The 26,088-nt window shown below is 48.6% G+C and overlaps 1 protein-coding gene across 15 annotated transcripts; it reads right to left on the bottom strand.

Annotated features, from left to right (window-relative positions):
- ADGRG5 (adhesion G protein-coupled receptor G5) lies at positions 1-26,088 on the bottom strand. Of its 15 annotated transcripts, none has more exons than XM_070770632.1 (13): positions 25,938-26,078; positions 25,596-25,614; positions 11,882-11,983; positions 11,574-11,652; positions 10,777-10,933; positions 10,640-10,693; positions 9,883-9,999; positions 9,105-9,248; positions 7,174-7,326; positions 5,778-6,447; positions 4,563-4,680; positions 1,452-1,729; positions 1-1,082 (listed from the first exon to the last, which is right to left on the bottom strand). In XM_070770632.1, exons 3-13 carry the CDS (start codon positions 11,943-11,945, stop codon positions 985-987), a joined length of 1,932 nt encoding a protein of 643 aa, XP_070626733.1. In that variant the 5' UTR covers positions 11,946-11,983; positions 25,596-25,614; positions 25,938-26,078; the 3' UTR covers positions 1-984. The 15 variants fall into 15 exon arrangements, with proteins under 15 accessions (XP_070626733.1, XP_070626732.1, XP_070626738.1 ...); XM_070770631.1 differs by lacking the exon at positions 25,596-25,614 and adding an exon at positions 20,604-20,683; XM_070770637.1 differs by lacking the exons at positions 25,596-25,614; positions 25,938-26,078 and adding an exon at positions 15,692-16,532 and having other exon boundaries at positions 5,778-6,046; positions 6,326-6,447.

Below are 26,088 nucleotides of genomic sequence, written 5' to 3'. Positions count from 1 at the left end.
TGACAAAAGACTTGCATAATTTATACCAATTTATAACACTGTAGGCGCCTCCCAGCTCCAAGAGTATATACCAACAAATGTGAGATTTAGAACACACATCCTCACACCTACCAGGGGGAATTCAAACCTGCCCAGTCATCAAAATGCCTGGCCACTGGAGCTCAGATGGAGGGCAACGAGGCACTCCCCTCCCACCTCCAGGAAGTCCTATGGCCCCAGTCACTAGTCTAAATGGCCTATAGGGGCCTGGGGAGCACTGGAGGAGGAGCCTCTGGGAAGGACAGGATTTTCTGATCTTCGGGAAAGGTGGGCTTGGAGTTAGTCCACATAATCTGGGAGCAAAAGGAAAAGAAACTTCGGACACAGGCTGATGAGGTCTCAAACACGAGGTGGGTCTCTGAGCACTGGACGTGGGACTCCCGGCCTGGGATGACCCTCTCCTCAAGGAAGGAAGCAGGGCCCAGCAGGCCTGTCCAGGACAGGCTGGTCAAGACCCTGCCCCCAGCTGCCCTAGGCCAGCTGCCCCACCCCCCTATGACCTCTTCCTCCCTGGTCTCATTTAATCTTCATAGAACTCTGGGACAGGGCAAGACCAGAGCCATCTGTCCCCAGGTCACAGATGTGGAAACTGAGGGTCAGTGAGAAATGACAGGTCCAAGGTCAGACAGTGAGACTCAGAGCCAGGCGCTGAAACATGACCTTTTGACTCCGCAACCAGTGCTCTGGTCACAGGCCTGGCCAGCTGGGCCGAGGCACCAGGGGCGAGTTGGCTGCCCCCAAGTGGGGTTGACTTGTCTCGGAGCAGAATGCCAGAGGAGGTAGAGCAACATCCTGCCCCCTGGGCCTGGGGAAGCCATAGAGGTAGAAAAGGCCCCCAAGAGGCAACAGTGGCCTCTGTCCTCCAGCAGCTGGGCTGCCATCTTCTCTTCTGCAGGCAGCCAGAGAGGCTGGGAGCTCCGGGCCAGAAAGTCCAGGTAGTCCAGCCTACTGCACCATCTGGGAGGTGAACACCTCCATCTCCGCCTCGGCCTCTGCCTCTGAGCGGCACCTCTGAGAGCAGAACCACAGGAAGAGGAAGAAACCTGCAAGCAAAAGACTGGTCAGTGGGAGCACCACGGAGCACATGGGGCCTCCCTCCAAATCCAGGCACATTCTTGGTCGGGGCGAGCCGGGCCTCCCTGAGGCCCAGGAGTAATTCTCAGAAGCCCTCACTGTAGGAAGTCAAAAGGGATGGAGCGTAGGAGCTGGAGGACCAGCCTCTGCAAGCCTATAGGTTGCCTTTGTGCAAACTACAAGGTGGTGCCCCCTTCCTGTGGGCTGGTGTAGCCCCAAACCAGCCTGTTTGGGGCCAGATTTCAGCCCCTGACCTGGAGCCCTTCAGCAGTAGACCAGTACCTGCTGTCCACCACCCAGCCCCCAGGGGTTTCCTCCACGCTGTCCACAGGCCCTACCGTAGAGCGAGTTGAAGATGGTGAAGAGGAAGAGCTGGGGCAGCAGGAAGACACTGAAGGAGAAGAAGGCCAAGGCCCAGGTGGTGCCCAGCAGCACGGTGAGGCCCAGCACGGTGACGGTGTCCCGGCAGGCCCGGGTGCCCGGCGCCTTCTCCTGTGCCCGCAGTTTGTTCAGGACCCTCAGCGCCCAGGCCAGCACCACCAGGTTGAAAAGGGACGTGAGGCCACCATAGCCCATGACCAGGACACTGTGCACCCAGGAGCTCTGCACCCAGCATCTGCAGGGGATGGGTAAGTGCCGGGGTGGGTATGGCTCCCAAGGCCCGAGGCGGGGAAGCCACCGTCTCCTAGGCCTCTGGACTGTCTCCTGAATCCTGTCCCCATCATTTCTTGCCTGACCGCACACATGGAAAAATCCAGAACCTGGCTTTCCAGCCAGGCCACAGGGCATGGGGGTGGGTAAAAAATGGGTGAACTGGGTCAAAGGTACAAACTTCCAGTTATAAAATAAGTAAGTCTTGGGGATCTAAGTACAGTATGATGACTATCGTTAATACTACTGCATTGCAAGGGAATTCCCTGGCAGTCCAGCCATTAAGGGTCTTTCTTGGAAAAGACCCTGATGCTGGGAAAGATTGAGGGCAGAAGGAGAAGGGGATGACAGAGGATGAGATGGTTGGATGGCATCACTGACTCAATGGACATGAGTCTGAGCAAACTCCCAGAGATAGTGAAGGACACGGAAGCCTGGTGTGCCACAGTCCATGGGGTTGCAAAGAGCTGGACACGACTGGGCAACTGGACAACAACCACCACCAGCGGTTAAGACTCCACGCCTCCACTTCAGGGGGCACAGGTTCAATCCCTGGTCCGTGAACTAAGATCCCACATGCTGTGAAGTGTGGCCAAAAAGTTCAAAATAAAATAAAAATAAATAATAATACTGCATTGCATATTTGAAAGTTGCTAAGAGTAGAGTTCTTACCGCAGAAAAATAAATTCTATAACTACATATGGTGATGGATGTTAACTACACATATTGCAATGGTCATTTTGCAATATATATATAAATATCAAATCATTATGCTGTGTACCTGTAATTAATATAGTGTTATATGTCAAGTGTTATAGGGCTTCCCTGAAAGCTCAGTTGGTAAAGAATCTGCCTGCAATGCAGGAGACCCCGATTCAATTCCTGGGTTAGGAAGATCCACTGGAGAAGGGATAGGCTACCCACTCCAGTATTCTTGGGCTTCCCTTGTGGCTCAGCTGGTAAAGAATCCACCTGCAATACAGGAGACCTGGGTTTGATCCCTGGGTTGGGAAGATCCCCTGGAGAAGGGAAAGACTACCCAATCCAGTATTCTGGCCTGGAGAATTCCATGGACTTTATAGTCCATGGTTGTAGCAGAGTCAGACACTACTGAGCGACTTTCACTTTCACTATATGTCAATCATACTTCAACTTAAAAAATAAAACATGTAAAAAAATTTGTAAAGAATACATACATATGTAGTAAGGGTTTTTTAAATGCAAGTGAATGAAAGTTGCAAAATCCAGGGTGAGAGGAGAGGGAGAGAGGTGAGGAAGACTCAGGAGGAGCCAGTCCTTAGTTGGGGGGCTCACTAACACCTCTGCACTGGCCCACTTCCTGTCCTATGGAAGCGTCACTTCAGTTATTTTGCCCATGTCAGCAAATTATATAATAAAACACACATTCAAAGAGTCCTAAGTCACACTTCCTCAGAAAAACCACCCAACTCTCACAGTGAGAGGAATTAACTTCACCTCAGCCTCACTCTCAAAAGTCCTCTCCAACACCACAGTTCAAAAGCATCAATTCTTTGGCACTCAGCCTTCTTTTTTTTGAACTGTGGTGTTAGAGAAGACTCTTGAGAGTCCCTTGGACTGCAAGGAGATCCAAACAGCCCATCCTAAAGGAAATCAGTCCTGAATATTCATTGGAAGGACTGATGCTGAAGCTCCAATACTTTGGCCACCTGATGTGAAGAACTGACTCATTGGAAAAGACCCCGATGCTGGGAAAAAATGAAGGCAGGAGAAGGGACGATAGAGGATGAGATGGCTGGATGGCTTCACCGACACGATGGACATGAGTTTGAGTAAACTCCGGGAATTGGTGATGGGCAGGGAGGCCTGGCGTGCTGCAGTCCCTGGGGCCGCAAAGAATTGGGCACGATTGAGCGACTGAACTGAATTGAAAAGCCCCACACTGTGCCCAGAACCCTCACTTCCCGGAGGCTGGGGTGGGCAGAGGTTGGGGAGTCAGCCTGCCTGTGACCAAGTCCCACCTCTGCCTGCCCCCACTGGGTCTCCCTGGGCAGGGCTCCTCAGCTGCCTGTGCCTCAGTTTCCCCGACAGTAAACAAGGGCTGACAACAGCACCTGCTCCCGCTGTGAGGATCAGTCAGCCCTGAGCAGGCCTGAGCTGATCTCAGTCAGGAGGGGAAAAGGCCACATGGCCATCTGCTGGTGATGGGTCTACAGGGGGTTATTAAGCTGTTCCTTCTATGTTGCCTGTTAGAAACATTTCATCACAAGGAAAAGATTAATGTCCTAGGGCACTGGAAGGAGGGGCAGAGTCTGTCCTTCAGAGCCCCCAAAAGACCCCCCTCTCCCCCACACATATGCTGTGCCTGGTCCCTGGGTTGTTCCCGGCCCCTACAACATTCTCTTCTCCAACCAGGAGGGTTTGAGGGCTGGCGGTGCCATCCTACGCACGGGTCGGGGGTGGGGAGGAGCCAAGAGAGTGAGCGAAGCGAGGTGATGAGGAGAAAGGAGAATCGGGTACAAGCTGAGCTCCACCACAGAGCCTGAGAACCGGAGCCGGTCTGGCCGACAGCTGCCAGGAGGCAGGTGCTTCCTAAAGTTAGCTGGCGGCGATGTAATAACTCATCCAGCTGGAGACCTTGAGGAACCAGCCGAAGGGGTGAGGCAAAGCCCCCTGGAAACCATGCCCTCTGGAAGCCGCAGCCCCCTCCCGGCCCCGCAGCCAGCGCCCCGCCCATAGGACGCCCCATCTAGAGCCCCAGGACCTAGTGACCCTGCTGCCAGAGCCAGGGAGTCTGCCACAGCCTTGAGCAAACTCACATGGATGTGGTCTTGAAGCCCGTGCTGTTTCCGTGGCTATCGGAGAGTTGGATCTTGCAGGGTCCATAAACTGAGCTCTTGACAGCAAGAAGGAACAGCACAAGGAAGGCCGGGACCCCTGAGGAGTGGAACAGAGCCTCAGTGTCTTGTCAGGAGATCCCAGAAATGAGCTGCTATAACAGTTCTACTGGGCAAGTAGTGGGGCAGGAAAGAGACTGCTCTGAGCCCCCAACCACTGTCAGTGTGGTCCAGACTCAGAGGAATTAGCCCGCCTAGTGGTCTTAGAGAAGGTGATCTTCCCAGGTAGTGCAGTGGTAAAGAATCTGTCTGCCAATGCAGGCGACGTGGGTTCGATCCCGGGTCGGGAAGATCCCCTGGATAAGGAAATGGCAACCCACTCTAGTATCCTTGCCTGGGAAATCCCATGGACAGAGAAGCCTGGTGGGCTATAGTATATGGAGTCGCAAAAGAGTCGGACACAACTGAGCTCCCATGCTCACATACACGCTTAGAGAAGGCTGATATGAGTGAGGGCTCTCAGGTGGGATTATAGCTGTAGCAGTAGTGGTCCTGCTGGGAGGGTATGGCTGGGAGGTAATTTGAGAGAGGATTTGGGAACTGGTGGAGAAGGCAATGGCAACCCACTCCAGTACTCCTGCCTGGAAAATCCCATGGACAGAGGAGCCTGGTAGGCTGCAGCTCATGGAGTCACGAAGTGTCGGACACGACTGAGCGACTTCACTTTCACTTTTCACTTTTATGCATTGGAGAAGGAAATGGCAACCCACTCCAGTATTCTTGCCTGGAGAATCCCAGGGACGGGGGAGCCTGGTAGGCTGCCATCTATGGGGTTGCACAGAGTCGGACACGACTGAAGCGACTTAGCAGCAGCAGCAGCAGCAGAGGAAACAATAGAGAGACTAGGGATGCTGATGACGGTGGTACCAGAGGTGGTGGTGAACACAAGGATGAGGACAGTGGTGGTGATGGAGGCGACCGTGGAGGTGATTGATGATGGTACTGGAGATGGTAATGAGAGTCGTTCTGGAGGTGGAAGTGGTGATAAGAATAGTCATGTAGGAAGTGGTGGTGGGTGTTGGCAGGAATGATGACCATGGTCATGGCAAGGGAAGAGAAAGAAAAGGACAGAGGGGACAGACACCCAAGACCTGCGGGAAGCCTCAGGAAGCAAGAGGGCAGGGAGACCGTGCTTACCCCAGCCCACGGCACAGAGCTTGAGCACGTATCGGCGGATGTAGACGTTGTAGACGCGCCCGAGTAGGAGGTAGAGGTTGAAGCCTTCAATGGCCATCCAGGTGAGGCAGCTGAGCAGCGCGAAGTGCAGGGTGGCGGCCAGCACCACGCATGCTGCCCCAGGCATTGGGGGCGTGGCCAGCACAGGGCTCAGCAGGAAGGTGATGTTGAGGAGCAGCACGGAGGAATGCAGGTTCATGTGGATGCGGGTTACGGAGTCACTCTGCTTCCTGCGGGTGGGAGCATGGCCTTCCGCAACCTGGATGTCACCAGGCAGCGCCGCCCCCTGGGCTCGTAGACACATAATGACCTGGACACGGGTCAAGAGGCTCGGGCAGGGACCCAACAGCAGCCACACACAATGAGGCTGGTCTCCTGCCTCCACTCCACCCCCACCTGCCTTCTGCCTTCCGGGAAAGCCCACCTGACTCTCACGGGGCCAAGTAGAAAAGAAGGAGGCATTCTGGGCAGCAGAGGGCAGGAGGCCCTGCATGAGGGCAGGGGAATACCTGGCCTGGAGGTGCAGCAAGACAGTGAGCAGCGAGGCCACGATGGAGATGCTGCAACCCACCAGGGAGATGTAGGTGAGAGGCGCCAGCAATTCTGCAGGGACAGGGGCCTGGGAGAGTTGCTGTGGGAGAAAAGGCAGGGGCGGAAGCATTGAAATGCCCTCCCCTGCCTGAATCAAAGACCTGCCAAGATTTCAGCTCCAAGCCCCCGTCCCCTACAATCCCATCCGCGATCCTGACTTGAAAACAGCCGTGGCAGACACAGTGGCTTTTCTGTCTCTCAACTCCCATCTCTCCTTCCTCCCCACCTTCACTCTCTTAGGCACTGGGGTAGACCCTCCCCTGCTCCTGCTAGGTGCAGTCAGGCACACCAGGCCTGGCCTATCAGAGCCCTCCCTCCTTCTTCCCACAGTGATTGGTTAAGGGATGGACATGTGACACACTCTGGGGCTATGGGACTCAGTCCCAAGATTTTGGCTGGCAGAATTGGTAAGAAACCTGAACCCTAGTAGGACCTACAACAGGAAACACTAGCAGCCATATTATTATTCCGTGGGGAGAGCCTATCTGAGAACTAAGCTAGCACAAAGCAAGCACATTGGAGAGACTGAGATAGAGTCCTGTCTTGGTAATATTGAGTCCCTGGATCAAGCCATGCCTGAAGCCTAACCCAACCTTTTAGGGAACATTAATTCATAAGTTTCTTTTTTTTTTTTTTTTAACCCCCCTTTAAATCCCTTTGAGTTGGATTTCTGTCCCTTGCACCAACTTTTACCTTTCTGCTCTGTCCTAGATGTGGGGCCCTCTGCAGCTCTGACCACCCTCATCCAGACTGGATGCACACATACCATAAGAACAGCAAAGTAGGTGAGGTGGTTGCAGCGGCAGAGCACCTGGGAAGGTGTGGGCTGCTCTGTGTGACAGCCCTCAGGGCTCCAGGCCCCCCAGTGGTGCTTGCTGGCTCTCTCCTTCCAGAAGACACAGGTCACTGTGTAGCCTTCCTAAGGGGAAATGCTGGAGTTGGGTGCATCCAAGGGGTGGAGGGGAAGGCCATGGATCAGGGTCTGGAAATTGTGGGAGCCAAACGTGACTCAGCTGCACCCTTGTCAACATTTTACCAGGCACCAGCTGTGCTTTGGCATCAGACAGACCCAGATTCCAGCCCCACCTCCATCCTGGACTCTGAGAGAGACCTGGGAAAGTCACAGAGGTTCTCTGAGCCTCAGTTTATTCATCTGCAAAATGGGATCATTTATACTCAAGATACGGGCTTCCCGGGTGGTGTTAGTGGCTAATGCTGGAGACATAAAAGATGCAGTTTCAATCCCTGGGTCAGGAAGATCCCCTAGAGGTGGGCATGGCAACCCACTCCAGTATTCTTGCCTGGAAAATCCCATGGACAGAGGAACCTGGCAGGCTACAGTCCATAGAGTCGCAAAGAGTCAGACATGACTGAAGCAACTTAGCACGCATGCTCAAGTCACACGGAAGGTGGAGTCATCAAAGACAATGAGGATCTTGAGTACCCAGCTCTGGCCAATACAGCAGGTGCTCTATGATCAACTCTCCCACTTCCCCTCCTACCCATGGGGAACAATGATGATCCAGACCCATCCCAGTGAGGGAGAGAGTCATTTACAGACAACCCTGATGCCAAGCCGTGTGGTTGGAGAGGTAAGGGAAATGAAACAGGCACACCTTGGAAAGCCCCAGAGGGAGGGGTGGAGGAGTCCAGAGAAGGGAAGGGACAACTAGGGGACTGAGGCCTTAAGGACACATCAGATTTTCTCTAAGTGGAGCAAGGACATACCAGATGGCGGGAACTGCAGGGGCAAAAGCTCAGAAGAATGAAATGAAATGATGATGGAGAAATTGGGAGTGCAGAGCAGTTCTGATGAGATTGAGTGAAGATAGGGCCAGAGTGTAGAAGCTCTGGGCTTTGCAGGAATGCCATCAGGGCTTGTGTCCACCCAGCAGCCCTTCTTCCTTCTTTTGGCATCAACATCTGTACTTTCCTTGAGGACCCACCCCTCTCCCAATGACAGGTCATATGAGTCCAGCCCAGTCCCTTGGCCATATGACCGCAGCCTGGCCAGTCCACATGTTCCATCCTCCTGGGAACAGTGATGGTTCAGGGATGGACACATGATCCAACTGGACCTTTAGGATCTGTTATGGGATCCTGATTTGCACTGGCAAGAAAGAGCCCCCTGAGAAGAGGGGAAGGAGGTCCAGCACTTCAGCTGCCATCTTGCCACAGAATGGAAAGCCAGGGCAGGAAACCACTGCTGAGAAATGGAAACTGAGCCATTATGGCAGCGTATCAGCTCCTGGATCCAGCTGTACCTGAAGCTGTCTTGGACATTTCATGTACAGGAGGCAATAAAGTCCCTTTTGTGTTCAAGCTGGCTTGAGCTGCTTTTCTATCATTTGTGATTCAAAGAATCCTGACCAATGCAATGACTAAAAGCTTCTCTCTCATTTCTTCGGCAGGAATTTTCAAAACACTTCAAAATTTAAAGCAGTTTGTTTCTAAGATAGTTCCACAGGGCGGCTGCTGCTGCTGCTAAGTTGCTTCAGTCGTGTCCAACTCTGTGTGACCCCATAGACGGCAGCCCACCAGGCTCCCCTGTCCCTGGGATTCTCAAAGCAGGAACACTGGAGTGGGTTGCCATTTCCTTCTCCATCCACAGGGCTGGGTTTGCTCAAACCAATATTCAACAGGATAGCTACAAGAGGGTAGGGATGGGCTGGAAATGGGGGTGTCCCCGAACAATACCAGGCTTTGGTTGTGCCAGAAGCTGATGTTCACTGGTTCACTGAGGTTGCTCACGTATCCATGGCTCAGCTGGGCCCCCAGAACATAGTTATTGAGCAGAGATGAGTTGATGTCTTTCTGGAAGGGCAAGAGAAGAAGGGCTGACTGGAGGGAACACAAGGAGACCCTGGATGAAGTCCAAGAGCCTCCTCCCTGGATGAGAACAAGCAGCATGGCTTACATGTGCTCAGCTGTGCCAACCTCCCAGGCTTTGCACATTCTGCCCCTTTCACCTCCTCACAACCTCCACCCTCACTTCCCATTTGTTAAATGGATTCCAGCCTTGTACCCTCCACCTCACCCTACCCCAACTCACTTTCAAAGCCAAGCTTAAAAGGCATCTCCTCTGGAAGCCCTCCTGGATTGCTCCTTGGGAACCATCCTGACCTCACCCTGACTCATTCATCCCTTTGAATCTCTATGATTATACTTAACCTTGAGCTAAAATTAAGTCTCTAAGGTCCTGGTCTAATTGTTGAGATAGAGAGTTCTCTGAGGACAAAGATATTGTGACCTACTTGTCTGCCTCCTGTTTAGGGACAGGCACACACACAGAAGATTTCTTAAGTCTCATTTGCACATTATAATGGTGCCTTCCTACTATTCTGCTCAAACGGAGGCCCAGAGAGGGGCGCTAACTGGCTGAGGTTGCAGAAGGCCAGGAGGAGACATGGATGCCTGCAAAGCCCCTAGGAAGGGGCCAGCACCCACCCTTCATGGCCCACCAGCAGGGGCTGACCTGGAAAAAGCGGGTGCTAGAGAAGTAGATACAGATGAGACGAAGATCCCTAGAGCGGGTCCTGCAGGCATTCCGGGTCAGCTCGGCCGGGAACTGCATGGCGTGCTGGGGCCGGGCCTGCAGAGGGCCAGAGACAGGCTGGGCCCCATGTCCACAGTCCTCCGGACCCACAGCACCTTCACTGTTCCCCACTCACCAGGGAGCCCTCCCGGCCTTGCCCTCAGGCACTTCCTATCTTGGAGCCTCCACCCACAGAACCCTCTCCTGCCAGACTGCACCTCCACCCAAACTTGCGAGATCCTAGGCCTTCCCTTCAGGCTGTTCTGGTCTTGAGCTGGGGTCTTTTCTCCCACTCAAGTGGGGCCCTGAGGATGGAACATCAGCACCCAACACCCAGGCATTCTGCAGGAATCACACCAGGGCCCTCAAAGGGGGCTACCTCACCCCAGGAACCTGCAAAAGCAGGAAATCAACCCTGAATATTCATTGGAAGGACTGATGCTGAAGCTGAAGCTCCAGTACTTTGGGCACTTGGTGTGAAGAACTGATTCATTGGAAAAGACCCTGATGCTGGGAAAGATTGAAGGCAGGAGGAGAAGGGGATGAGAGGACAAGATGGTTGGATGGCATCACTGACTCAAGGGACATGAGTTTGAGCAGACTCCGGGAGACAGTGAAGGACAGGGAAGCCTGGTGTGCTGCAGCCCATGGGGTCACAAAGAGTTGGACACGAATGGGCGACTGAACAACAACTCACAGCTATTAAGGCAGAGTCCAAAGCCCAGACTGGTGGGAAGGCAGGTGATAGACCCTGGGGAAAGTCCAGACCTTCAACCCCTGGAGCATTTGTGGGGTTGAGGCTCTGGGTACCCTCAATCCCTGGGCATCTCTGACCTGGGGGACCTTCTCCAGAGCGGCACTGCTCAGAGAGAGGCCAGAGAAGTTGCAGTTCAGCTTGAAGGCCAGTGCCTGGATGATTTGCGTCTGCAAGGTGAGGTTGTGGCCCCCGAAGCTGGCATTGAGCAGCCTCAACTCTAGGCCATGAATGAGCCTGAGGGTTAGAGAGACAGCCAGAGCCCTGGAGTAAGGATGGAAGCAAGAGGGACCCTCCACAGCCTCCCCCATCCCACACCCCTGTCACTCCCAACTCCAAACATCTGCACACACAGTGTTCCTGGCACACCCTTACCTCTTCACCAGCTCCCCCATCTCCTTCTTCCATTAACTCTTGCTTGGGTCCCATTTTATTGCCACCTCCTCCAAGAAGCCTTCCCTGGCTGTTCCCCACTGGCTGAAATGCCCCACAGTCCCTACACTTCCCTGTTAAGTCATCAGCATTAGCCTGTCACCCTGAGCACCTAGGGTTTTGAGTCAGAGACCTTGGAGAGCCCAGTCCATTCTTGGAGCCCCTTTCCAGAAAAATGCACAGAGACCCACGATTCTGCACTGGTTTCATGGCACCCACGGCTGAGGACCCTCAACCAGACAGTAAACTCAATGAGAACAGGGGTGCGTCCATCCCACAGCTCCAGAGCTTGGTGCCTGGCACATGGTAGGTACTCAGTAAATGAGTGTTGAATAAATGAATGAGCAGTCTACACTGGAGTGACCCTGGGCCACTGAGTCAAGATACAGGCTGCGGGTGGAGGCAGAGCGGACTCTGGGAAGGCCAGGAGGGATGCCCGACTCACTCAGCAGAAGATGTGCTGATCCTGCTCTTGGCTGCCACCTCCATTTTCTCCATCCAGTGCAGGGTCTCCTGGGACGCCTCTGCGAGGAGCGAGTCCAACAACCGCCTCAGCCTCTGTCCACAGCTGTCCCCCCCAGCATCCCCCACCCCTGGCCATCCCTTGGCCTCTGGCTCTTCTGCCCCAGGCTGCTGCCCCAGGGCAGAAGTGCCCTCTTTTCAGTCTCCCCTGGTTTGAGGCCACCCCCACTTCACATCAAAGTCAGGGGTCCGGGCTAGGATGGCTCTTGCAGCTCAGGGAAGCCCTCTTACCTGCCGTCCTGCTCTGAGACACCAAGAGGCACAGGTAGAGGAAAGGGGCCCAGCAGCAATTCATGTCGTGTATCAAATTTCCTCCAGGAACTGGCTCCCACCCTGGAAAACGTGCATGTCTCGTGACCACAGTAAATGAGCCTCCTCTCACCCTAGGCATCTGGCCTGTCCCTAGATTAGCAGGCAGCATCTTACCTGATCCTCACACTCCTGCATTCCACAGATGTGGAAACCACAGCTCACAGAGCAAGGGGCTTGCTTCAAGTGAGGCTGCCTGAAGCCAGATCTCCTTGAAACCCAAATCCTGGACCATTTTTACCAAACCCTGCCATTCGCAGCTCTGTCTGAGTCACTCCCTCCTCCCAAAAAATGGTCTCTCTGGGGACCTCCCCAGGACTCTGACCTCACCCATGGGAAAGTTGGGAGTTGCTTGTCATTAACCCTGTCCAGTCCTGTCATTCACCCACCATGTGACTTTGGGCAAGAATCTGAACCTCTCTGATGAAACTGCCAGCAGCAGCCGCTGTGGGGAATTGGAAAATTAGAAGGGAAAAAGCAAGAACAAAGAGTTTTGGGAGAAGGATAGTTTTGATGACAATCATGGATGGTCAGGGGCCACCAAGAATCACGACAGCTGGAGGACAACAGGAGAACCACTGCCTTTGTCCACAAAGAATTCCCCCAATGCCCATTTTAAAGTAGAACGTGATTCGAACATACTCTTCAGTACTGTATTCAACATTTGCTTTGAAACCTCATCTTCCTTTTCACCTATTTTTGTGACTGCGAGAAACCACAGCAGCTGCTAGTTATGAATTAAGATATCAGGCTCAAATTTGTGAAACTAAATCCAATGATTTGGTTTTTTAAGAAAAGGATCCTGTCCCTTTCTGCCATAATTTCCCTCAGGTTTAAAATGAATGGACCAATTTCTGCTTAAACATAGCAAATTTATGTCTGCCCCTGAAACTCCACTAAAATGAGACTGAATGGGACATCCCTGGTTGTCCAGTGGTTGAGACTCTGTGCTTCCAATGCAGGGGACAGGAGTTCCATCCCTGGTTGGGAACTAAGATCCCACATGTATAGTGAGGCCAAACATTTGTTTTAGTTAAGAAAAAAAAAAGAAAACAAATTTCTAAAAACTAAAAAAACAACATGAGAGTGAATGAATAAAACAGACACAAAGCCATGAAAGACAGAACAATGGGAAAGAAGACAACAGCAGACGAGCGATATCAGTAAAACTTTGGCGGTTACAAAGCCGGTGGCTACCTGGTTTAAAAAAAATAAAAGCAGACCATGAAATGTTGAACCCAAGTGCTTGTGTCAGGGAGAAGTGAGTACAGGGGGTGTGGGGTCAGTGAGGGACAGGGAGAAAGCAGCGAGGTCAACCACACGGGAACTTAGGAACTAGAGGCTTTGGAATCTCTGAAGGCGGGATGGAGGGTGAGGCTACACATGGGGGGTGGGGGCTGTTGGTTGTGAATCTTTAAAAGGACCAGCTGGGTCTCCATATCTCCTCTGTCACCTGGAACATCCAGGAGCCTTCCTCACCACCTTCCCCTCCCCAAACCTGTCCCAGCTCAAAGTACGTTCCCTGAGACAGTGCACCAGAGAGACTCGGAAGAGTCCCATTCTGCGGGGTGCCATTCTGGTACAGGAAAATGAAGCAATATCCCCTCTCCACCGCCTCCTCCAGTCAGCTTCTAGAAGACTGCACAGCCAGGTAATGATGCTCCAAGGCAGGAGAAAATTTTTCTCTGAAGAACCAATCATGCCAAGAAAATTATCCTCTAGTTACTGACATTTTGGTGCTCCTTAATATAGCGGCAAAGACCAAACTTACGGTGAAGCTTCACCAGTTACCAAGCCCTACCAGGCAATTAAGTTTTTAGTGCCAAGGATCCCTCGGTTCAGTTCAGTTCAGTCGCTCAGTCGTGTTGGACTCTTTGTGACCCCATGGACTGGAGCACACCAGGCCTCCCTGTCCATCACCAACTCCTGGAGTTCACTCAGACTCACGTCCATTGAGTCAGTGATACCATCCAGCCATCTTATCCTCTCTCATCCCCTTCCCCTCCTGCCCCCAATCCCTCCCAGCATCAGTCTTTTCCAGTGAGTCAACTCTTTGCATGAGGTGGCCAAAGTACTGGAGTTTCAGCTTTAGCATCATTCCTTCCAAAGAAATCCCAGGACTGATCTCCTTTAGAATGGACTGGTTAGATCTCCTTGCAGTCCAAGGGACCCTCAAGAGTCTTCTCCAACACCACAGTTCAAAAGCATCAATTCTTCAGCGCTCAGCCTTCTTCACAGTCCAACTCTCACATCCATACATGACCATTGGAAAAACCATAGCCTTGACTAGACAGACCTTTGTTGGCAAAGTAATGTCTCTGCTTTTGAATATGCTGTCTAGGTTGGTCATAACTTTCCTTCCAAGGAGTAAGCGTCTTTTAATTTCATGGCTGCAATCACCATCTGCAGTGATTTTGGAGCCCCAAAAATAAAGTCAGCCACTGTTTCCACTGTTTCCCCATCTATTTGCCATGAAGTGATGGGACCAGATGCCATAATCTTAGTTTTCTGAATGTTGAGCTTTAAGCCAACTTTTTCACTCTCCTCTTTAACTTTCAACAAGAGGCTTTTTAGTTCCTCTTCTTTCTGCCATAAGGGCAGTGTCATCTGCATATCTGAGGTTATTGATATTTCTCCCGGATTTTTTAAATGTACACCTTTCTCAGGAAGCTGCTGGAGGATGTGTTCCACAAAATGAGAGAGTAAATCATGAAAGAACACATAGGGTACAGGAAAACCCACCAGAAGAGATGGGAAGCTACTCCCCAGAAAATGCATGAAGAGAAGGCCCGGACTGATGACTGGGCAGCAGGCCTAGGGCACATCCCGTCCAGAAGGAAGCAGAAGACAGTAGGTTTCCAGGAGGAACGTCTCAGTGTGTAAAAGAAGGAGGCGAATATACAGATTGTCTGACAGGTCTGAATACATAGGAAAATTATTTTGAGAAATGTCTTACAGAAAGCTTGCAAATGAAAAATAAAAAAGAAGCAATTAACTTCAGGAAAACCAAGTTGTACAGGAAAGAAAACGTAATCTTGCTACACAAACTGACATAAAGTATAAGATGTTTATAGCATTATAAAAACTTTTTTTGGCGGAGGGGGGGGGAGCTGTGTCACTCTCGCCACATCTTAGTTCCCTGACCAGGGATTGAACCCCAGGGAAAGTGCCAAGTCTTAACCACTGAACTGCCAGGGAATTCTCTATATTTTTAAAATTGTATAAAAACCATATAAAAATGATTTTGACTTCCATTTATGATGTAGAGAGCCACAAGGGAACATCACTCCCATCTTGACCATGGGAAAAGCCAAATGATGTACAAAACCGGTTTTTTGAGCCTGTTAGAGAACTGAAGTCACAAAATAATCAGATAAACTGGTTTCCAGTGGTTGATAAGCCCTTCGAAGATGAGGTGTTTCAGCTCAGTGGTTACCAAAAAAGCAGATAAGAACAACTGATACCATAATGGATTCTTTTTTTAACTCTTTATTTTATATTGGAGTATCGCCAATTAACAGTGTTGTGATAGATTCAGGTGGACAGCAAAGGGACTCAGCTATACATATACACGTATCCATTCTCCCCTAAACTTCCCTCCCATCCAGGCTGCCACATAACACTGAGCAGAGTTCCCTGTGCTATACGGTAGGTCCTTATTGCTTATCCATTTTATTTTTTCAATCATTCAGAAACATTGTTTAATAATATTCTTATCAAAATAAAACTTACAGAAAAGTTCACAAATCATGTATCTTGGTGAATTATCACTTGGGTTTCCTGGTGGCTCAGGCAGTAAAGAATCTGCAATGCAGGAAACCTAGGCTCGATCTTTGGGTCAGGAAGATCCCCTGGAAAAGGGAATGGCAACACACTCCAGTATTCTTGCCTAGAGAATTCCATGGACAGAGGAGCCTGGCGGGCTACAGTCCATGGGGCCGCAAAGAGTTGGACACGACTGAGCAGTTAACACACTTTATCCATTTCAAATATAGCAATGTGTACGTGTCCATCTCAAACTCCCTAACTAGCCCTTCTCTCCGTCCTTCCCCTCTGGTAACCACAAGTTCGTTCCCTAACCTGTGAGTCTGTTTCTGGTTTTTAAGTAAGTTCATTTGTATAATTTATTTTTAGATTCTGAATATAAGGGATAGCATATGATCTTAGTGAATTCGTAAAGGCTGAGTATGAATGAGAATGCCAGTTTAAAACCACTGAGAGCCCCAGACACAAGGGGTGTCTAAATCCACTTGACCATTTCTTCCCACAGTCCTCTGCTGGTGCTCATGAGGATGACTGGGGGTGGGGCAGGGACCTGAGAGGGCCCCTGTGGTGACATGGGCATGCTGAGGTTTGAGGGTGAAGCCTATATGAGCCCCAGGCCATGTGTGAGTACGTGATGGTGACTGGCTGCTGCGAGAGACAGACATCTGCGCCCTGGCCTTGCCATAATGAGACCCACATCCATAGGTCCCTGACTTGTTATAAGGAAAAGGTCTGCTGCCTCTGGCGGAGAAGTGAAAAAAACCAACAAGAGACTTCTCTGGTGGCCCAGTGGTTCAGACTCCACACTTTCAATGCAGGGGGCACAAGTTTGACCCCTGGTCAGGAAACTAAGATTCCACATGCAGCACAGTGCAGCCAAATAAAAACCACCTACCCCAGACCCTGCATGGACATTAGGCAAAAGCTATCTGCCACTGGTATGGAGTGGCCAAACCCACTAGTGCCCAGGATTTTGCACTGTTATAAAACAAGGGGCTGCTTGCTGCTGCTGCTGCTGCTGTGAGAAAGGCAGGAACTTCATTCACACCTCAGACGCCTCCACCAATACATGGCAGGGTTTGGGCTCCATGAGGGTAAAGGAGAAGTCAGCCAGCACTGAAGAAGAGGCAGAAGTTGCCAGTCACTGAATGAGAAATGGGAAAGCTAAGAAAGCCCTGGTCGTGGGGCTCAGGCACAAAGCTACCTAAGACCGAAACTTAGAGCAAGAGAACCAGAAATCTACTGCTTCCATCAAAAATTTTGCACCAAGTAATAAGCAACAGCTGTCTACCACTGGCAAAGGGGCCAGAACACAAAGAAAGATTCCCTCTGTGTTGCATGCATGCAAGGATGAAAGTGGAGTAGGATTACTGAGAAAATCCATGCGGGACGCAAGGGCTCACACTAAACACAGAGTAATGTCCGTCCCTCACTGGAGAAATGTGATGCTTATGCTGCAGAGAAGGTACCTGCAACAACAAGACTGTAACCCAAATCGATCACAGACTAGACTGACTCAGTGAATGCCCTCTACTTAAGCCATGACATAAGAAATACCCCCACTTTTGGTGATAGGCATAATTTGGGATAGGCATAATTATAATTTACCTCACTACTGTGCTTTCACACAATGCCTTGGTATTCAGTCAAAGCTTATAACACACACATAAAATCAAGAAAAAAGAAAATACTCTTTGTCAAAAGATAAAAGAGACAAGAGAAGTAGAGCCAGAGATGACCAAAATGTTAAAACTATCAGATAGGGACTTAAAGATACATGGGTATGGAAAAGCAGGTGGTGGAAAGGTATACTCCTAAGGACAGATAGGAAATTTCAGGAGAGCAATGGAAACTATTAAGGAGAGACAGGTAGAAATGAAATACTCAATATCATTGATAAAGAATTTCTTCAATTGTGAAGTGAAAAAAAGTGAAAGTGTTAGTTGCTCAGTTGTGTCCAACTCTTTGTGACCTCATGGACTGTAGCCTGCTAGGCTCCTCTGTCCATGGAATTCTCCAGGCAAGAATTCTGGAGTGGATTGCCATTCCCTTTTTCAGGGGATCTTCCTGACCCAGGGATGGAACCCAGGTCTCCTGCATTGCAGGAAGATTCTTTGCCATCTGAGCCATTGAAGGCCTATTAATCAGCAAACCAGACACAGCAAAGTAATCAGTGAATTTGAAGATAGAACAATATAAATAATCTGAATTGAAACACAAAGAGTAAGAAAAGCCAAAATAAAACTCAAAACGGTAGGACAAGAGCAGATGGTCTAATAAACATGTAATATGAGTCCCAAAAGGAAGAGAAAGAACATAGAAGAAATCTTTAAAGAGATAATGGCTGCATTTTTTTCCAAAATTAGTGAAAGACAACATACTACAGATTTAAGAAGTTCTATAAAACTTAGCAGAATAAATATAAAGAAACCACACCTAGACATACAGTCAAACTGATGCAAAACCAAAGATTAAAAAAATCTTGAAGACAGAGAGAAAAAGAAATAATAGATACAGAAGATAAGAAATAAAACAAGAGACTTCTCAAGAAACTATACAAACCAGAAGATAACACAACTACATATTTCAAGAAAAATGTGTTAACCTAGAATTTGATGCCCAGTGGAAATATGTTTCAAAAATTAAAATCAAATAAGGACTGTTTCAGATGAGCAATGGCTTAAAAAAATTCATTTCCAGCAGCTGTGCTGTGCTTAGTCGCTCAGTCGTGTCCAACTCTTTGCAACCCCATGGACTGTAGCCCACCAGCCTCCTCTGTCCAGGCAAGAGTACTGAACTGGAATGCCATGCCCTCCTCCAGGGGATCTTCCCAACCCAGGGATCAAATTCAGGTCTCCTGCATTGCGGGTGGATTCTTTACCATCTGAGCCACCAGGGAAGTTCAAGAATACTGGAGTTGGTAGCCTCTCCCTTCTCCAGAGGACCTTCCCAACCCAGGAATTGAACCAGGGTCTCCTGCCTTGCAGGAGGATTCTTAACCAGGTGAGCTACCAAAAAGCCCCATTTCCAGCAGACCTGCACTAAAAGAAATATTAAAGGAAATTCTTTTGGCAGAAGAACATTTATACCAGATGAAAACATGGACCTACACAGAGAAATGGAGTGTTGAAACTGATAAAAATATGTCAAATACAGAATGAATTTTCTCAATTTTAACATCTGTCTAATGTAAAAATGTCTAATGTAAAAATGGCAACACCATATTGTGAGGCCTCATAATACATGCAGAAATTTTAATGTACCACAAAAAAATAGCACTATGGCCAAAAAACCACCTATATAAGGGAAAAGTGGATAGCTTGAATTTCATCAAAAATTAAAACTTCTAATCTTTGAAGATCATTGCTAAGAGAGTGAGAATACAAATTATAGACTGAGAGGAAATATTTGAAAACACAAATTTGAAAAAAAATGTGCATCTGGACTATATTGAGAATTCATAAAACTAAACAAGAAGACAAATAACCCAATAAAAAAGGCAAAAGATTTAAAGAGTCACTCAGCCAAAGAAGATACATAGATGCCAAAAAAGCACATGAAAAGATATTCAGTATCACTAGTCATTAGGGAAAGGCAAATAAAACCACAAAGAGAAGTCACTACACACCTTCTGGTGGAGCTAAAAACAAAATGACTGGTAATATCTTGTGTTACTGAGAATATACAACAGCTGAATTCTCATGCATGGATGGAAAGAATATAGAATGGGACAACTACTTTGAAAAAGGGCTTCCCTGGTGGCTCAGCAGTAAAGAATCTGCCTGCAATGTAGGAGTCTCAGGAGACATGGGTTCAGTCCCTGGTTTGGAAAGATCCTCCGGAGGAGGGCATGGCAACCCACTCCATTATTCTTGCTAGAAAATCCCATGGACAGAGGAGCTTGGCGGGCTACAGTCCATGGGGTCGCAAAGGGTTGGACATGACTGAAGCAACTTAGCATGCACGAAGGCACTTTGAAAAATCTGAAAACAATACCAACTTCCATCAAGAGAATTCCCTGGCGGTCCAGTGGTTAGGACTCGGTGTTTTCACTGTCAAGGGCATGGATTCAATCCTGGTTGGGAAACTAAGATCCTACAAGCTGCACAGCACAGCCAAAACAATTGCATCCAATGGGGAAGATAAACAAACCGTGGTATATCCATACTGTGGGACACTACTCAGCAATAAAAAAGAATGAGCCACTGACACAGGCAACAAATGGCTGAGTTTCAAAATCAGTATGATAAGCGAAAGAAGCCAGACAAAAAGGAGTATGTATTTTATGATCGCATGTATATGATCTTCCAGAAAAGTAAAAGCTTCATGTGAGAGAACACATCCATAGTTTCCATGGGGTGGGAAAAAGGTAACTGACTATAAAAGGAGCCAAAGCAACTGTTCAGGGGGATGTGCTCCACTCAATGGCTCAGTCGTGTCCAACTCTCTGTGACCCCATGGACTAAAACTCACCAGGCTCATCTGTCTCTGGAATTCTCTAGGCAAGAATACTGGAGTGGGCAGCCATTCCCTTCTCCAGACGATCTTCCCGACCCAAGGATTGAACCCGAGTCTCCTGAGTCTCCTGCTTTGGCAAGCAGTTTCTTTACCACTGAGCTACCTGGAAAGTGGGGATGGAAATAGTATATATCTGGACTGAGATAGAATGTATGTAGGACTCCAAGTATTTGTCAAAACTCATCAAACTACTCTCCAAAAGTGTGAGTTTAATAAATAAAATAAATCAACTAAACAAATAGAAAACTGTAGTAGGTGAAGCATCCGTCTATAAACCGAATTTTTGAGAGTCAAGCCAAAAATATAGCGAGAATATAGGGAAGAGGAAGTGGAAAGGTGTGGAGAGGATAAGGAAGCTCACCTTCCTCCTTCACGGAGGGAGAAAGTCACCAGAAAAGCCCCACAGAGTTCCAGGAAGGGAGAACCACAGAACTCAAACACCTGTTTGATGGTAAAGGCAGAGAGAAGTAGTTAAGAGCATGACCTTTAATTTTGTTTTCTTTCTTCTTTTAAATCTTTTGGCCGTACCACTTGGCCTGTGGGATCCTAGTTCCCCAGGGATCAAACCTGTGCGCCTGATGGAAGTGCAGTCTTAACCACTGGACTGCCAGGGATGTCCCCATGACTTTCAAGTTTTTCGCCATTGGATTTGCAAATGTGGTATCACCCAGTGAGAGACAAGCACACCCCACTCCCCATGAGAGTGTCAAGAGTTCAGCCTTTTCAAGAGAATCACTGGACAACACACACTTTTCATTCTGAATAGCCTCTGATCCAGGAAACTCATTTTTGTGAATTTATCCTATGGAAATAAGAGGGCAAGCCAGGTAAAATACATAGAAAAGTATTTATAATACCATTGTTAATCATAAAAAAGCAAAAAACTATGTAGATGTTATTCCTCAATAGAGGAATAGTTACAAAAATTACAGTCCAATGCCACTCTGGAAAAGTTTGGTAATATATTATAAAACTAAATGTACCATATGACCCAGCGATCGCACTTTTGGGCATTTAACCCAGACAAATCAAAACTCATGTTCACACCAAAACCTGCATAGGAGGCCTTATTCGCCATAGCCTCAAACTGGAAGCAATCCCAATGTGCCTTCAATGAGTGAATGGTTAAACAAACTCAGCCCAGCAATTAGAAAAATGTGTGACACACGACTTGGATGGGTCTCTAGGCAGTCATGCTGGGGGTGGGGGGGAAGCCAGTCTAAAAATGCTGCATTTCTATAATTTTATTTATTTGACATCCTTGAAATAAAAAAATTACAGAGATGGAGAACAGATTAGTAGTTGTCAGTGGTTTAGAGACTGGTGATGTTTCTAAGAAGCCTTGTGGTAACAGGAAGTCTTGTATCTTCCTTGTTATATAAGAATCTACACTTCATAAAATTGCATAGAATTAAACACACATACACACACACACCCATGTCAGTGTATAAAAGCTGATGAAATCTGAATAAAGGTTATGAATTGTACCAAAATCAATTTCCTGGCTCTGATGTTGTACCTTAGGTATGAAAGATGTTACCATGGAATAAGACTGGGTGAGATGTACACAAAAATTTTTGTGTACATTTTTTGCAACTTCTTGCTAACTTATCACCTTTTCAAAATTGAAAGTTAAATATAGTACAGTGGATCGCCATTTCATTACTAAGAATTATGATGTAAACAGCCGCATAGAAGAGGAGCACAGGATGTCACTGAGTGGAGTACCATGCCTGCTGCTCATTTGCAATCCCATGGACTGCAGCCCACCAGGCTCCTCTGTTCATGGAATTCCCCAGGCAAAATACTGGAGAGGGTTGCCATTTCCTTCTCCTGGGGATCTTCCCAACCCAAGGATTGAACCCCCAACTCCTGTGTCTCCTGCATTGGCAGGCAGATTCTTAACCACTGTGCCACCTGGGAAGCCCATTGAATGGAAAGGACAGGTTAAAAATAGCTCGTATAACATAATCACTGTGGTATTTGAACTTTTCCACTGTGGTATTTGAACTGTGGTGTTGGAGAAGACTCTTGAGAGTCCCTTGGACTGCAAGGAGATCCAACCAGTCCATCCTAAAGGAGACCAGTCCTGGGTGTTCATTGGAAGGAATGATGCTGACGCTGAAACTCCAATACCTCCAGGTGTTATTAACACCTGCCTTATTTGCTGCATGTGCAACTTCATTATCTGCCCATTTTTGTATTGGGTTAAACTTTTCCTTATCAACTTCTAGAAACTCTTTACATAATAGGAAAATTAGCTCTTTGTCTATTATATGAGTTGCAAATATCTTCCCTTGTTCGTCACTTGCCTTTTGACATTATATATGGTCTCTCTCTTTTTTTTTTTTTTTGCCAGGTAGCTTTCTTTATTTAATATAGAAATTTTCTATAATAAAAATTACCAGTGTTTTCTCTTTGGGCTTCTGGATTTTGAGTTTTAGGTAGAAAGACCTTCCCCATTCCAACATCATAAAGGAATTCACCTAAGATTCTTCTAATACTTTTAAGGTTTCATTTTTTTTATATTTGGAATTCCCAGTCCATTTGTGTTGACCTAGAGTATGCAATATGGATTCAAATTTTTTCTGGTGGTTACCCATTTGTCTTAACACTATTTTTTTGGCTGCATCACGTGACTTGACTTGTATGATCTTAATTCCCCAACCTATGCCCCTGCAGTGGAAGCACAGAGTCCTAACCACTGGATCCCTGGGGAATTCCCTTAATGCTATATATTAATATGTATGTTTATTTTTATTTTAAAAGAGAATAAAGACTATGGAGTCAGAGTGTTGGGTTCTTATTTGTTTGGCTATTAGGTTAATATTTGAGTTTTAGGTAGAAAGACCTTCCCCATTCCAGCATTATAAAGGAATTCTCCTAAGTTCCTGCTAATACTAATACTTTTAACGTTTCATTTTTTAATTTTCATTTGGGCAATTCACTTACCCTCTCAGGACCTCAGAGATCAAAAGAAATGATTTAGGGGGGCAAAGGAAACCACTGAATAAGATCATCTGGAATATTTCTGGTGAGAAAACTGAGAACCCAAGAATGCAAAAAAGATTCCCTTGGGAGTACAGATGGGGAAAATGAGGCTCAGCCAGTGGTGTGGACTTGACCTCCAGGGTCTGGACCCTAAGACTGGGTCCCCAGGCCCTTGGCCATGCTGCTGCCAGACAGACATAGGGGGAAGAGGAGTTTAATCCCCCCACCCAGCTGGGGAAATTAAGGCCAAAGCAGAAGTGATCCCTCCCCCAAGCAACCAAATAGAAGCTATGGTTTCCATCCCCTTTCCCAGGAGCAAACCACAATCACACTTCTGCTTGCAACCTCCTACATCCCCCTCCCCATCCTTTCAGAGAGACCACCACTCACCATTACCCCACACCCTCAGCCATCTCATTCTCATTCAGCCATCTCAAATAGCACAATTCACTATTTGAAGCCTTATAGGAAATAGGAGGGGGCTTCCCAGGTGGTGCCAGTGGTAAAGAACCCACCTGCCAATGCAGGGGACTCAGGTTCGATCCCTGGGAGGGGAAGATACCCTAGAGGAAGGCATGGCAACCCACTCCAGTATCCTTGCCTGGAGAATCCCATGGACAGAGGAGCCTGCTGGGCTACCGTCTATAAGTTTGCACAGAGTTAAACACGACTGAAGCAACTTAGCACACAGCACAGGAAACAGGACCCCCTTACCTGACTCCCAGGAAGGTTCCCCCTGACAGTGGAAAAACTGAATACCACACAAGAATTTGCCTGGCGTTCTTCAGCAGGCCAGTGTGCAAGCTGAAACACAAACCCAGACTCCAAGTCAAGTGCTCTCCCCTGAGATATGCTGCAGCTTCCAAAAGGTGGCCGGGAGGCTGAGTTGCTACCAGGAAGAACATAACCCTAATCAGGTCAACAGAACATGAGGGGACAGGTGGCACGCAGAGCAGAGCCTTTGGGAGATGTAAATTCTATAACTAGTTCCGTTTCAGCACCTGAGCTGTGAAGTTAGGCAAGGAACTTGACCTTTCTGTGCTGCACGCTTTCTCAACTGTAAAATGAGGCCAAGGTCATCTATTTCCTAGGGCGTGCATGCTAAGTTGCTTCAGTCGTGTTCAACTCTTTGAGACCCTGTGAACTGTAGCCTACTCTCTGTCCATGGGATTCTCCAGGCAAGAATATTGGAGTGGATTGCCTATGCCCTCCTCCAGGGGATCTTCCCAACCCAGGGATTGAATCCACGTCTCTTATGTCTCCTGCATTGGCAGGCAAGTTCTTTACTTCTGGCACCACCTGAGAAGCACATTTCCCAGAGACAGAGACTCAACCATATCCACGATCCACACTCCTGGGAATCTGAGGCTCTAACCCAGATTCCCAGCCAGGAATACACTGAGCAGGAGAACCTCTGCCTTCCTCTCCCTCTCCAGAGCTGGCTGTGTACCACCCTCTCCCCAACAGTACTAGAGCCCACTGAGCCAATGTGCTCCTGGGTAGGGCCCCACGTGCTCCTCCCAACAGCTGCTCCTGCCAACCACAGACTGGAATTCCCACCTCCGCCTCCCCCACGGCCTGGGTGAAAGTGAACCTGTGGTCTCTGCAGGGAAGTCCTGACAGGTGCTATTATTTCCCAAAAGGAGGTCCCACGAGGGCCCAACAGGGGGGTCTATGACCCAATCAGACCCAGAGCCTTTGCCTGGAACACACTGTCTCAGGCTCTAATCCAGGGCACTCAGAGGAACTGCACCTGCTCTGATCTGCCCAACATCAACTCTGTGCCAGCCCCTCACCCCTGTCACCTGAGATGCAGGCTACTGGACTAGCCCCATTTTACAGATAAGGAAACTGAGGTCCAGAAAAGCAAAGTTCAATAACAGGCCACAAAGTGGGTAAGGGGAGTAAAGGTTTGAACCCAGAGCCTAACTACTCCTTAATTGAATTATCTATTTTTCAAAAACATAGATCTCAACAAAAAGATACTCATGTATAACACAGGGAACTATATTCAAAATCCTATGATAAACTATCTTGGGAACTTCCCTGACGGTCCGCTGGTTAAGAATCCGCCTGCCAATGCAGGGGACACAGGTTTGATTCCTGGCCCAGGAAGATCCCACATGCCTGGGGGTCAACTGAGCTGGCATACGGCAACGACTGAAGCCCATGCGTCCCAGAGCCCATGCTCTCCAACAAGGGAAGCCACTGCCGTGAGAAACCGCGTACCACACCCAGAGTACCCCCTGCTCACTTCAACTAGAGAAAGCCCACGGGCAACCAAAAACTAACTGATTAATTAATTAATTAACTTTTAAAAACCTTAATGGAAAAGAATATTTGAAAAAGAATGCATATATACCTGTAACGGAATCACTTTGCTGTACAACAGAAGTTAACATGACATTGTAAATCAAATATACTTCAAGTTAAAAAAGAAAAAAAGAAATATGTCCCCACCACCACTGGAAAACAAAAGAAAACCAAAAACATAGATCACTCCAGTCCTGAGATTAGGAGTTGCCATCAGAGGCCCAGGAACCGGTGAAGGGAAGGCAGGTGAGCCCCACCTTGCTGCTCCAGGGATGTCACCAGCCCAACAACCACCCAGGCAGGGGTGCGCCCAGTGCCCGCTGGGGACCCAAGGGTCAGGACAGAGTCTAGGAAGAACGGGGCATGGAGAGACTCAGACAGAAGGGCTGACCTGTGCGGCTGCTGCTGTCTCGCTGCCCGCGGCTGCCTTCTGCAGGAAGAAGGGGAAGTTGGGAACCTCTGTGCTGCGGGCAGGCGGCCTCTGCTCATTCACCCTACTCCGGCACAGCACACGCTCCCTGCACTTCTTCTTTCACTAGAAG

Source organism: Bos indicus, chromosome 18 (genome assembly GCF_029378745.1).
Source record: "Bos indicus isolate NIAB-ARS_2022 breed Sahiwal x Tharparkar chromosome 18, NIAB-ARS_B.indTharparkar_mat_pri_1.0, whole genome shotgun sequence".
Taxonomy (NCBI): Eukaryota; Metazoa; Chordata; class Mammalia; order Artiodactyla; family Bovidae; genus Bos; species Bos indicus.
The sequence above is the reverse complement of the archived record's forward strand: the minus strand, read 5'-3'. Positions and strand labels throughout refer to the sequence as shown.

Excerpts from the sequence above, each read along its gene's own strand:
- ADGRG5 (XM_070770627.1), bottom strand. Across the intron at positions 10,934-11,573 it reads ATCAGCACATCTTCTGCTGA|GCTCATTCATGGCCTAGAGT; the intron begins GTGAGTCGGGCA and ends TCTAACCCTCAG. Across the intron at positions 10,000-10,639 it reads TGGACTCTGCCTTAATAGCT|GCCCGGCCCCAGCACGCCAT; the intron begins GTGAGTTGTTGT and ends GGCCCTCTGCAG.